Source organism: Ambystoma mexicanum, chromosome 9 (assembly GCF_040938575.1).
Source record: "Ambystoma mexicanum isolate Mex_15411 chromosome 9, UKY_AmexF1_1, whole genome shotgun sequence".
In the NCBI taxonomy this organism is placed as follows: domain Eukaryota; kingdom Metazoa; phylum Chordata; class Amphibia; order Caudata; family Ambystomatidae; genus Ambystoma; species Ambystoma mexicanum.
In genome coordinates this window covers 1,010,290,506-1,010,303,640 of record NC_090931.1, presented here as the reverse complement: position 1 = coordinate 1,010,303,640, position 13,135 = coordinate 1,010,290,506, and the positions used below count along the sequence as shown (strand labels likewise).

General features: G+C 39.9%; 1 protein-coding gene across 9 annotated transcripts in view; it reads left to right on the top strand.

The window, feature by feature from the left end:
- Nucleotides 1-10,535, top strand: part of B3GALT1 (beta-1,3-galactosyltransferase 1) — a 2,246,978-nt gene extending 2,236,443 nt beyond the window's left edge. For all 9 annotated transcript variants that reach the window (XM_069616270.1, XM_069616267.1, XM_069616266.1 and 6 more), the window contains one exon: nt 2,230-10,535. In XM_069616270.1, the coding sequence (XP_069472371.1) occupies nt 2,457-3,437 (981 nt within the window). In that variant the 5' untranslated portion in view covers nt 2,230-2,456 and the 3' untranslated portion in view covers nt 3,438-10,535. The remainder of the gene's footprint in view (nt 1-2,229) is intronic.
- The last annotated feature ends 2,600 nt before the right edge of the window (nt 10,536-13,135 follow it).

The following is a 13,135-nucleotide window of genomic DNA, read 5'->3' as shown; positions in this document are numbered from 1 at the left end:
CATTTTAAGCCTAATCCACAGTCGGGCCGACTTTTAATGTGATGGGCATATTTGATTGTTTTGAACTCTAATGAATATTTTGAAACACTTGAGTTGTGTGATCATTATTGATCTATGCAATTTGTTTTCTCACGTGCCAAAAGCGTTGGTGCTCTGTGTTCCACTGACCCGTTCAATTGTGTCTGGTGGATTCTCTAATGGACTGCATCATTATTTCTCCACTGGCCAAGGCTCAAATACACTGACCGCCATCTTTGAATCGGGCAACATTGTGCCTGTCTCGTTTTATTTTATTTTCAAACTCTGGTCACCCTACAAAATGTCAGCTATTTGTGGGTTCTCCCATTACTGGCCAGATAGTGTGCTGCACCCACAGATTAAGCGTAACAGGTCTTTGGAGTCTTTATTAGTTTATGGGGTTCTACGAGGTTCCGTTGGGTGGATCTGACCTTCCAGGCATTGCCTTAAAGGTCAAGCCTCCAGCCTCTAGTCAGAGGAACGATGGGGCAGGGGTCAGTTACAATAGCACTTTCTAATTATTCAATGCTTAATTAAAGAGTGTGACTTTTGTCAGTTTGTTTGCTTTTTGGGAGGTTGGACATTTTTCTGTCCTAGTAGTGTATATTTAGTTCATGCAAGCCTTAATGTAGAAGGAAAAACGGTTGCGATAAGAACATGAATGTGTGAAAGAATACATTAGCCATCATTAATTTAAATATAGGCAGGGTCATGCATATGTTCAATGACTAATTTCAAATGCATTAATATACACATCAATGTTTTAGGATGCCCCACATTTCCCTACAACACAACTAAAATGTGTAGCAAATATTGCACCAACAACATTGGATTTTAAGGAAAAACAGAGGGAAACTCAACTTTGTCTGTTCTAGTATTACCTGTTCTAGTATCTCCACGGATCAAGTCCTACAAAAATGGGAGGATTATGACATAACCATTTGGAAGTGACATCACAGGAAGTGAACATATTCTAAAGTGATAAAAGCAAATTGAATTTGTCTTTCTCAATTGACCAACGTTCACAAGACAAATATGCATTTGCCAATAGAACAGATGTTCCTCTAACATTACTGGCTAAGTATGAAAGTTGTGCATGCATGTCATGATCATAGATTCCTGTGATCGTATGTGTGATTATCTGGCCTCACAGCTGCACAACTTGACTTTGAATATGGCTATGGGCCTGCCACACTGTTTATTTTAACCAAATTATAGTTATTGTTTTACTTCCTTGACAACACACAGGGGGATGGTGTCCGCCTCTTGCAAAAAGTGGGGGAACACGTCCACCCGTATGTTCCTTTGACATGTGCACTGAATATCTCTCTGCCAAAGCAGTGGCTTTCAAAGAAGATTCTGATTAGTTGTTACACTAGGACATACCTGAGCCTATACCTGCTACTCTAAGACATACCAATACATGAGCTAAGTCGTCCTGGATCTGTGTGACTTCTGATTCGAATATTTCCTCCATTATTCTTTCTCCTCACATTCTGTTGGTGGAACAAAGTGGAATTTTCTAGGTATTACGGGTTTTTCTATTCGCTATGAGATGCCATTTGAAGGACTATGTATGAAGGACAATTTCTCCAAAAGGATGTATATATGGTACAAATGACAGATGCTTTATTCTTTCATTTCCTGGGAGACACTAGTGGGGGTTCCTTGAATATATAGGGTATATTGGGTAGGGAATTCAATGTTCATAAAGTTAACTCTCTTGAACAAACATAAACTAATTTTAAAATGGATCAGGTGAAGACACGTTTCTTCCTTGTAATTTGAAATGGGAGAGACGGAATCAGGTTTATTTGTTTCGATGTACAGTTTCTTTTAGAGTTTAAAAAACATCTAAATCAGTTTAAAAATATCAAAGAGCATCTAAGAAATGTATAAAAATTACCCATTTAGGTCTAACACGTTTTTCCGCAAAATATTTTGTATTACCTTGTTCTATTTTGTCCAACTAGTTAATCATTACATATTTCTTTGCAATTTTTCAGAGCTGCTTATAAGTACCTTAAACATGTTAAAGGATATTTATGCATGGCTATTGTATTATTTTATCTTTGGTGCATATTAAGTTGCTATTGAACTTTATTTTAAAAAAGTGTTGCATAATGAGACATTTCTCATAATTAAGTATTTTAAACATGACACTGTATTATTTTAACTAGTAACATTGTTCCTATTTCTGTTGTTTTACAGAAATGATATTGCCTTCAAGTCCCCAAAACTGTTGCTACGTAAATGCAGGTGAAGGAGTTCATCTTACATTTTCATGCGATGGCGATGCTCCATGAACATTTCCACTGCCCCCTGCCAATGACGAACCTGAATAGTCTTTCGTAATATGATTCTCCTGTTGGACAAGGAGAAGTCCATAGGAAGTAGGAAACTCCATTGGCATATGCCATAGAAGATCCCCTCTAACAATGCCTTCGAAGGTCTCTTGTTTGTATCTGCTGACGGTTGTTTGTTGGGCAAGTGCGCTTTGGTACTTGAGCGTAACCCGCCCCACATCTTCATACAGTGGCCATAGATCCTTAGGGAGTATAACCATTTTGCAGAAGAACGTCTCTTTTGGAAACATTAGAACTCGACCTATAAACCCCCATTCTTTTGAATTTCTCATCAATGAACCAGAAAAGTGTGAGAAGAGCATTCCGTTCCTGGTGATCTTGATAAGCACAACACACAAAGAGTTTGACGCACGGCAAGCAATACGAGAAACTTGGGGTGACGAAAGCAACTTCAAAGGAATTGAGATTGTTACATTATTTCTTCTTGGGAAAAATGCAGACCCTGTTTTGAACCAAATGGTGGAGCAAGAAAGTCAAATTTTTCATGATATTGTAGTGGAGGACTTCATTGATTCGTACCATAATCTGACACTCAAAACATTAATGGGTATGCGGTGGGTTGCCACATTCTGTTCGAAAGCAAAATATGTTATGAAAACAGATAGTGACATTTTTGTGAATATGGACAACCTTATTTATAAACTGCTCAAGCCAACAACAAAACCCAGAAGAAGATACTTCACTGGCTATGTCATCAATGGAGGACCAATAAGGGATGTTCGCAGCAAATGGTACATGCCGAGGGACTTGTACCCTGACAGTAATTACCCACCATTTTGTTCTGGTACTGGTTACATTTTTTCTGCTGATGTAGCAGAACTTATTTACAAGACGTCCCTGCACACCAGACTTCTTCATCTTGAGGATGTATATGTGGGACTTTGCCTTCGGAAACTTGGCATTCACCCATTTCAAAACAGTGGCTTCAATCACTGGAAGATGGCTTACAGCTTGTGCAGGTATCGGAGGGTCATCACAGTGCATCAGATCGGCCCCGAAGAAATGCACAGAATTTGGAATGACATGACGAGCAAGAAACATCTTAGATGTTAAGATTTGTACTACTGTAAATGCTTATGTTCGAATTAGGCCATAGCGATGACAGTGTTTTTATTCTAGTTTACAGCAAGAACATTTTGTAAATTAAGTTAAACAATGTTTGCTTCTTGCAATTATATTTTTGTTCCTCAGTGATCTACCAATGTGAAGATTTGTGCAAACGAATGTTATATTCTGTATTCAGAAGATAAAATGAATGCTGATATCATGCAGTGACATGCTCACACCAGATAACCATAATATTGCACTCCAAGGCCATATGCTACAGTAAGCAGCATTATATTATTTTGAGTGCGCAACTGGGCATCGCTAGGGTGCCCAATTGGTAAGGACTCAAACAGGTAAGGACATAAACACTGAACGCTCACTCATCTGCATGAAAAATGCGACACTGCAAAGTCTGCTGCAGCGCGCATTGGTCTTTCAGGACTGTCCCAAACATTGAGAGCATTTACGGGAACGCTCACAATTTGCCTCTCAAAAGCCTGGCAATGGTTCTATTTTTAATCAGCATTTCGATGTCACGCGAAACGTTGCATTATTAGAAAATTAGCCAAAATATGGTTTCCTAAAATGTGTGTGATACTTGGTCTGACAACATATGTCGTTGTATGTGTATGCGGACAGCAACACAAAGTATAGGCTCCACAGATAAGGTTAAAGAAATGTATTGGGCGCAAATCAACTGGAGTTAGTGTTTAATTGCCACATCCTTATGAAGAAAATCAATTCTCTGCGAAGAGGGGATGTTAACCGATTTGGTGCCAGTACATTAAAACCATGAATTTTCTGTTTTAACAGTGTCATATAAGTTGTGCCAACTAGGTTATTTGCTTGATCTGTGAATTCTACACTCCCTTACTCCACCTGTTAATTAAAACAATGGTTAGCGCAAGCCTTGTTTCAACCATCCCTGCTCCACTCTCTATGGTTCGATCATCTGTATTTTTGTTCTTCGTCAAGATCAGTGTTGCAGTCCAGCTTATTTTTTTCGAAAGATACTTGATTGTATTATTGAACAGGCTTTTAGCAAGAGGATTTCTTATACTGGAACTGGCTTGGAGGAAAGTGTAGTTTGCAAGCTTCATTAAACTACTAAAGCCTCGCCTGTTGTCCCAACACTCCAGCATCAAACAATTTCCCAAACCGCCGATTTCCAAAGGTTGTGTTCATTCCAGTAGAATGGTGCTGTGTACTTATGCACATGCCATATACAAACACAAAATACCATAACTGGCATTTGTTGTAGGTTGTTTTTTGGTGGGTCCTGCTTCTGACTTTGAGAAAAAAAACATATTAATTAAAAAGAAAAATATGCAAGGACAGTGAAAGCTACAAAGTGGGTGAAGGAGGCAAAACAGTGATTGTACCAAGGAAAATGTGAATCCATGTAACCTGCTTTATAGCAGATACTGGCAAATAAAGTCTAGCTGATATACATTGGACAATCAGTGCTCTATTTAGGCTCCAACTCTGATGAGTTATATGAGTTCCCTGTGCCCATTGTAGCCATGAATAGTATATTATGTGTCTATGTCATTTTCCGGATCTAGTGAAATATACAACTCATCTGACCTTGGCGTGTGCTTCATCATGTCACAAGAAATGTTCAATGCCAGTAAACATTAGTACCATAAAATGGTTAACATTTACATGGCTGCTGTACTCATAGTAGGTGGTGGAGACACCACAAATACAATTAGGTCTCCTCCTACAGGCCTTTACTCCACACCTCCGATAACATGCATAATTTGAAGGAAAAATAGTCTCAACTCAGCAGAGAATAAGAGCTTGTTCCCAGGCAAAGGTAAGGACAAATGCTGAGGTGTGCTGGAAAGTGTTCAGTTTTCCTTCAACATTTTCAGTCAGAATGTCAGCACCTTATTATTGTATTCACCAAACATATTTATGACTAGTGCTGGATATGGTGGAAAATAGAAAGAGGTATAGGGTCTCCATGAAGAGACAAATACATAGCACAATCAGAACACAGGGAGTATTGCTTCCGACACAAGCTCTTGTCTAGGGATGTAATAGAACAAAGTGTGACCAAGAAACATGTCTATGTTAGCGCACCCAAGAATAAAGATTTCAGGTTTCAGAGGATCACATGGACTGGAGTCGGCTTTCCTAGACCTCCAAACCAAAATGCTCAGTATATTGGACAAGGGAAAGGCTGGTCTGCTCATTATATTGGACCTCTCGGCAGCATTCGATTTGCTCGAACATCAGAAACTCTGAGAGGCCGTGGATCAATCAGGCAACTGCTCCCAAGAAGCAATCGAATGGATTTGTTCCTTTCTAGAGGACAGGAGCTCTAAAATCAAATGGGGCGATCACGCTTCTGCCCCCGACTAGTTTACTGTGGCGTACCCCAAGGTATAAGCTGCTCTCCCCTCCTATTCAACCTCTATTTGCGCTGTGTCTCTACCATACTTACCAATTTAGGAGTCTTTTTTACAAATTTTGCAGATAACACACAATTGGTCATTGAACTAAGTGGATGTCACACCAGTGACAACAGTAGGCTCACTAGCATCTACAATTCCATTGAGGCCTGGATGAAACCCACTGGATATGCATCAATGAAAGCAAGACCGAGCTTATGGTCTTCGGATCTCCTCAGGCTAGGGCTAAATTAGATCCAGCATACTCAACATTTAAAATCAAAAACACGTATGTTAGAGTCTCCGCTAAGGTGAAGACACTAGGTGTCTGTCTACAAGCATCCTTGGGAGCTGATGCTCATGTTACACACCTCAAACAATGTTGCCAATATCATCAGAGACTGCTCAGACGAATTAGGCCCCTGCTGAATAAACAAAATAGTGCCATCATCACCAGAGCCACAATCTTATCCAGATTGGACTATGAGAACTCACTGACGATCAGAGCTAGCAGTATATGCATTAAACAATGCCAAATCATTCAGAATAATGCGGTAAGGAAAATCACTGGAAAATCAAGAAGGGGACACATCACCGAGGAGAGAAAGTCCCTTCAATGGTTGGCCCTGGAAGACCGCATTATATTTAAATCTATGTCCTTTGTCCATCGCTGCCTATATAAAAAAAACAAATCACCTCACATGAACCTAGCCGTGCCCTAAGATCAAAAATCCAAGGGCTACGGAAAGTCATGCAACCTAAAAGGGCACATGGACTGGGCCCGGCTTTTCCCATCAAAGCGGCAGCGAAGTGGAGTGAACTTCCTGCCCACCTAAGATTAGAGCCAAACTACTTGCAATTCAGAAAAAAATGGAAAACCCTGCTGTTCAAATAGTTAAACTATACAGTTTTGACCTCTTCTGCTGTTGCTCAAGTTGAACATATGCCATAAGGCCCTGTCTCGCCTTCTTGTTGTCCTACACCCTCATTACACGGTAGGCGGTAAGGGTTAATGGTCACCGGTAATGGTACCAGTGACCGTTAACCCTTACCGCCTTACTACGAGGTCCCTTAGCAGGTTGGTACTTTAACGCCTGCTTTTAGCAGGTGTTAAAAACCAACCCGCTAAGGGACCTTGGTGCTAATTACGGCACCGCAAATTTGCGGTACCGTAATTAGCACCTTCCCCATTATGCCCTATGGGGCAAAAATGGGAATGGGGAAGGGCAATGGTGGAAGGGGGAATTACCGCCCCGCCAACCTTGGAATAGGGCGGTAATTCCCCTTTCCACCAAGGCGGTGCCGGTATTTTACTGGCATGGACCAAGGTGCTAATAGCACCTTGGTCCACCGCCTACCGTGTAATGAGGCCCCTAGTCTCTTTGTAATGCACCCTAATAATAAAATAAAAAGATGTGTAAATGGAGACTTGGGTGGTGGTGGGAAGAATGGAGTTGTGAGCAGAATAGAGAAGTTATATTGTATAGGATCTCTGGAAGAAGGTACAAGCTTGGATCTATACAGTATGCTGGCAGAGAGAACTACCTGCCTATCTAGTGAATCGCGAAAGAATGTGTGGGTGGAATCTGTCCTAAGTGGCTTGTGGAATCTGTTGAGTGTCAGGGCCAAAGAGATGCCCTGTTTTTGTTTCAACATCCTTCTCAATTTAGCAGAGATGAGAAGTTATTGATACAAGAGGGATAGGCGTGTCATGCTCGTGACTTAGCAGTTCTTTATCAAAGCAGCAAGCGTTTGGTTGAGTGGATGTGCGTGGCTCAGCCCATTTGCTGGTCTTTTGGGAACGATAGGTCAGTAAAGCATGTTTCTACAACATTCTGTAAAGATAGGTCATTTTCGCTGGACACAATTTGGAAGGCAGTTCCATTGTGAAAGTTCTTTGTAGGAGAGAATGTTTTCTTTCGATGTTTGTAATGTTAGTCCATTCATCTATGCTGTCCAATGGGTAAGCAGAAATCTTTAAAAGTTAGCTTGTGACTGGATGTTGGTGGAGCTGGTTCACAAACTGGTTTAGCTGTTTAACATGTGTATGGATGCATGAGTGACCATAAGTCACAATTGTTTTGGTTTACATAAATTCGGATAAATGTATGTGTATGCTGCTTTCTAACTGATTTTTGGTGATGAAGTAGCCATTGGCTGTGAATCTGTAGTTGTTTGGTGCACTAAGTCTGAGGCCTGGGTTTTCTGTAGAATTTTAAAGAGGCAATCCAAAAACAGTTCATCAGGGCGAGTCCAGGACACAGGCATTCACGTAACAAAAAACTACTCTTCTACACCAATGTATAAATAAAACTATTAAATCAATTTTCAAAACATAATTGTGTATTGTGCTTGATTCAATAAATACATGTAACATACATGACATATATTGCCTTGGTTCAGTGAGCCTAAGACATTCCCCAAAGAAAAACCCAAAGTTCTGACACATGATACATTTACATTTTCAAAAAACATCTGGCGATTCATGTATTCACTGAATCCAGCAAAATGCACAACAATTAAGTTTTGAAAATTGCTTTAGAAGAGTAGTTTTTTTGTTACATGAATAACTGTGTCCGGACTCACCCTAATCAACTGTTTTTGGATTGACTACATAGAGTCTGGAATGGTCAGGGAATGGCCAAGTGCCCCGTTTTTTGATACATAGAATTTTTTTAAAGGAACATTTTAAGGCTGCCTTAGAGTGCCTGAGAGCTGACTGAGGCACTAAATACATTGCAAAGGCCATTTCTGAAGCTTTAGTCTAAAAAAGGAATTTCCCCTGAGAGTGCGACCAAATGTCATGCTCTAGTTTGTGGAAATCCTAGAAAGCTCAAATAGTAGTCGAGTGGACAATGGTGGTGATCAAATGGGTATACTCGAAGTGGAAAGTTGAGGTCAGAAACAGCTACTTTACTCTGAAGATTACTCATGATGCAAAGTCAAACTCTTTGATTCACAGGGCCAATATTATGGAAGAAGGAGAGCACTCCCATTAAGTTGCTGGCTGATGGGTGCATTCGGTTTTAGGATTCATCCTCAAACCCTCTATTGCTTCCCTAGGCAATTAATGTTTGGGAATAATATTGCCTAAATGCTTACAGTTCATGTACCGCAATGGAATAATGACAAATAAATAAACATGTGGATTCCAACATAGTCCTCCTCTCATCCAATCAGAATGTTTGGAATTCAGTTCATGGTTTCTGGTACAGATCACATTCCAATTATTCTGACTTCAGCATCAACTTGACAAGGAGCACAAGAACAATTGTCTTCAGCTGTGTAAAGGCAGAGATGAGCAGTGCATTCCAATTTTGCAAACTTGCAAACAGCAGAGAAACCCAACATGTGTACATGTATTGTTGCTAGTACCGCTATATTGGTTCTGAATTCTCAAAATGAATCATGAATCATTGTAGGCTCTGCCCACCCAGTGAGGGGTTATTTTGCTTTGGATAACAACTGTTTCACAAGTTATAGCCTTTGTATTTGAACTTGGAGGTGATCATCATCCCATGATAGTGACCTCTCCCACGGTCCAGAAGGCTATCTGATGCTAAAAACGTTTCTAGCACAGATCGGAATTGCGCAGTAAGCCATAATAAAACTCAACATTGCATGTATCATTGCCCGGAGAAAGGTGTTCAACCATTGTGAAATACCTCTGCTTCACGGTTGGCGGCAAACCCTGCTGTTTATGTTGAATGCAGTCCTTATTGCTAGAATAACCTTCCTAAATGAAAACTTGCAAAACACAACGACATTCCCTCATTTTCCAGCTGTTCAGGCATCTCTGTTTACAGTCTAATAAAATGCTTATGCATTGCAAATAGGTGAATGTATTTTAAGGCGTTGTCATGTTTTCTATTGTATATACCACATGAACAGGCCAGCTTGCTTTGTAATAATTTTGTATGCATGCAACTGCTTTTAGCTTTTGATTACTCCTGTTCAAGAGCCCTACACTCTGCTCTTATTTCTTAATGTGCAATATTTTATTGGACTTATTTTTATTCAGCTGTACATTTCTACTTTTGTTAGATTTCTAACCATATCGAAATGAAAACATCTCTCCCTGTGCCCAAGAAAGGACGAAAAACAGATACTGCTCTCTTTGTTACCAACCAATTGCTAAATCTAGCCTGTGGTTACCGATTTGTTCAAACAATTGCCATACAGTGTTTTATTCACTGCAGTATTGGAATTTTAAACAATATTTAGCAGCTTTAGGAAAAGTTCTACTACCAGTGTTTTGTGTGAAAAGGTGTCTTGAGACATGGTTCTAGCCAAAAAAAAAAGATTGTTTTTCTGGAAAATAAAAAAAAAAATAACTGGGAAGGCAGCGAGTGGACTTTTGATGTATCACTATATATGAGTACATTTATTTGTCAAACTGTACATATGGATTCAGCGTGTCTGTGAATGTACACTATTTCATGTACGATTTAGGATAATGTGGAGTACCTGCTGAGCTGCTAATCAAAATAATATATTTTGTATAAATGTCCCAAAAAAATGCCAACGGGAAATCTTTGACCATGCCATGTACAGTTTGCATTTCATTCAGCCCTTCTTCAGATGTAAACAGTGTTGTTACCTTGAAAGAGCATACTGCTGTCTGAACACATCTGTCAAAACGGAGTATAACGTTAAGTGCTACATTTTGCTTTTTTAACTTTGAGAAAATAAAGGAGAGATCGGCTTCCCCCGACCTTATCTTTTTCTTCTCTTTGTAACATGTCCTTTAAGCAAACAGCAAACTCATTCATGTGTTCATGTGTTCATTGATGGTGTTTTACCACAGGCAGAAACCTTCAGCTTTGGAGTGCCAAGAGAAAAGGGTGAGTGTGGGGAGCGAGAGGGGCAAAGGAAGAGTGGAGTGTAAGGAGTGGCAAATGGGAAAATGGGGGTGAAGGGAATAGAAAGGAGACAATGTTCACATGAGAGCAAACGTTGCATTCCATTAGCATGTACTTATACATTGTGTGTTATACTTTTTATTCGGGTTTTCATATGAATGGAATAACAACGAACAAAAAGCTTTAAGGAAATATCACAACAAAAGACGGATTGTCTCAGTCGTAAATCAAGAAATGCACTTTAAACACTTAGGTCCTGATTTACAATAAATGTTTTCAATGGGACTTTCCCACGTTAAAAATGTTTCCAAATCAAGCCTTTAATTGCACATATGTCGAAATAACCCATGTAAGAACAGCAGCTAGATTTCAATGTCCAGGTCTCACACCTGCTCTGAATTTTTAGACAGGCCAGAAAGCATCACATGCATCAAACAAGAACTCCTGAATGCCAGTGAAATACAAACATGGTTCCAGAGAAGTGTGAAACTGAGAGGAGAAAAGTTTCAAAGCCACTGTGATCTTTTCTATAGATATTGTGTTCCACCTCTTGTTTCAGCATAGGTTAATGTCCTGTGACAGGGTCAATTTCCACAGAAGACCGACTGTGTGTCTGGGTGCTGCAAGACAGTGTGTGATGAGTTTATTAGTACTACAACTGAGTGGGTAGGCATCCCATTCCTGTGGGCATTCTAAGTGTATGACATGGAGATCAAATGTCAGTATTGTGCTTAAGCTTGATCAGGTTAACTATTCTTTCCTAGAAAGAGCCAGCAGCAGGACAACCAGATGTGCTCATCAAGGGTACCTTCCAACCCATAATCCCTCCAACTTTTCTCAGAGGTTCCATGGAAGGTCGTATGGAGTAATAGCACAGCATATAAATGTTCAACTTGTGTTCAAGTGGGAAGATGATTGTGAGACCCTGCACCAGATAGTCTCTCAATCATCATCATCATCATCATCATCAAGAGGCATGAACATATCAGTCTCATTCGGAATGTAGGTTTGTTTGTATCTACTTTAGTTTACCGAGATCGAACTATAACTATTAAGCATATATTTTTGAGATTTGCTGGGAGTTCCATTTATCAAATCCAGTCAGGTCCAAAAACCAGCAAGTTTAATTTCGGGTTGAGAACACCAATGCCAATTTTGTACATAATTAATTAGTTCTGTTTCACTTTCACTCAACTCCAACCAATGTTTGCAATACATTGAAAGGAGGGGACATCATGACACATCTGACTCATGACAAGTTGGCAAACATTGGGGTCAGGGGCAATGGGTCCAATGACAGTCCAAACTTTTTAATGGTTTTTTCCAGTAGCACAAAGTGTTTATTACTGTGAATGAAGTGCAATTAATCATCGTGGGCTGCTGAATGCAAGGTAACTTATCCAGGAGGTTCAAGCACCCATTTGTTACAAGGCTAGCCCTTGTGTGTAAGATTCTGTGGCTGTCCTACCAAATATTGTTTTCAATTGAGAAGTGCAAGTATATTTTTCAATATCGGGTTTGCCAACTCTCTGTCTCTGTATTCGTCTCAACAGAACGTGCTATGCTATGTTTGGGTGTTTAACAGTCCATATAAGGTGACATATTACTTTGTTAATCAGTGATACTTTTCCCGATTCTATCCTAATTAGGAGAGTTGAAACAGTTCAAAAATTGTTTATTGCAATGTAATGAATCAATCCTAGCCATGATATCTCCAGTCTTTGCCAATGATTTATTTTTGCCATGTAATGATTTCAACATTGGAGAGATGTTGTAATTGGGTTCACAGGTGTTGTGCGGGAAGCAGAGTAAGCCATCTACATATAGGACTCATTTGTAGTGTTGTGAGTGCTCAGTCTAGTGAGTTTCCAGAACTCCCTATAATACCATATGGAGGTTGTGAATCACAGGGGACAGTATTGGTCCAGCTGCAACCCCAATGCCCCCCCATGGTGGAGAAGATGTCTTCCGATAGACCGTCTACTCTTTTAGAACGAGGCATTCTGCAAACACAAAACACTGGGGCAGAAGAGGAACAGGTAAACTATGAGTTATTTGATGCCTGCAATACTATAGAGAAAATATTAGATCTGAGAGCTAAGCCAGAATATACATGGTATAGTGCCAGAAAGATAGCTCAGGGGGCATTTGTGTTGGAAGCAAGACAATTCAGTGCATCACAGGTTCAAAACCTGGCCCACGCTTAGAGACTGGTATCCAGCATTAAGTGCGATGTAAAAGTTACATTTCATTTTATTTATGGTGTTCCTGAAGAGAAGAGCATAATAGAGGAACGGAGAAAAGAATAGACCTCTTACTATATTCAAGACCTCAACCACACATTCTTAATCAGTGCAGCAGCAGACTTGTGCGTGACACAAGAACCACAGCTGTAGAAATGTGGCATCTGCAAATCTTTCACCATAGATCTTGCAATGTTACC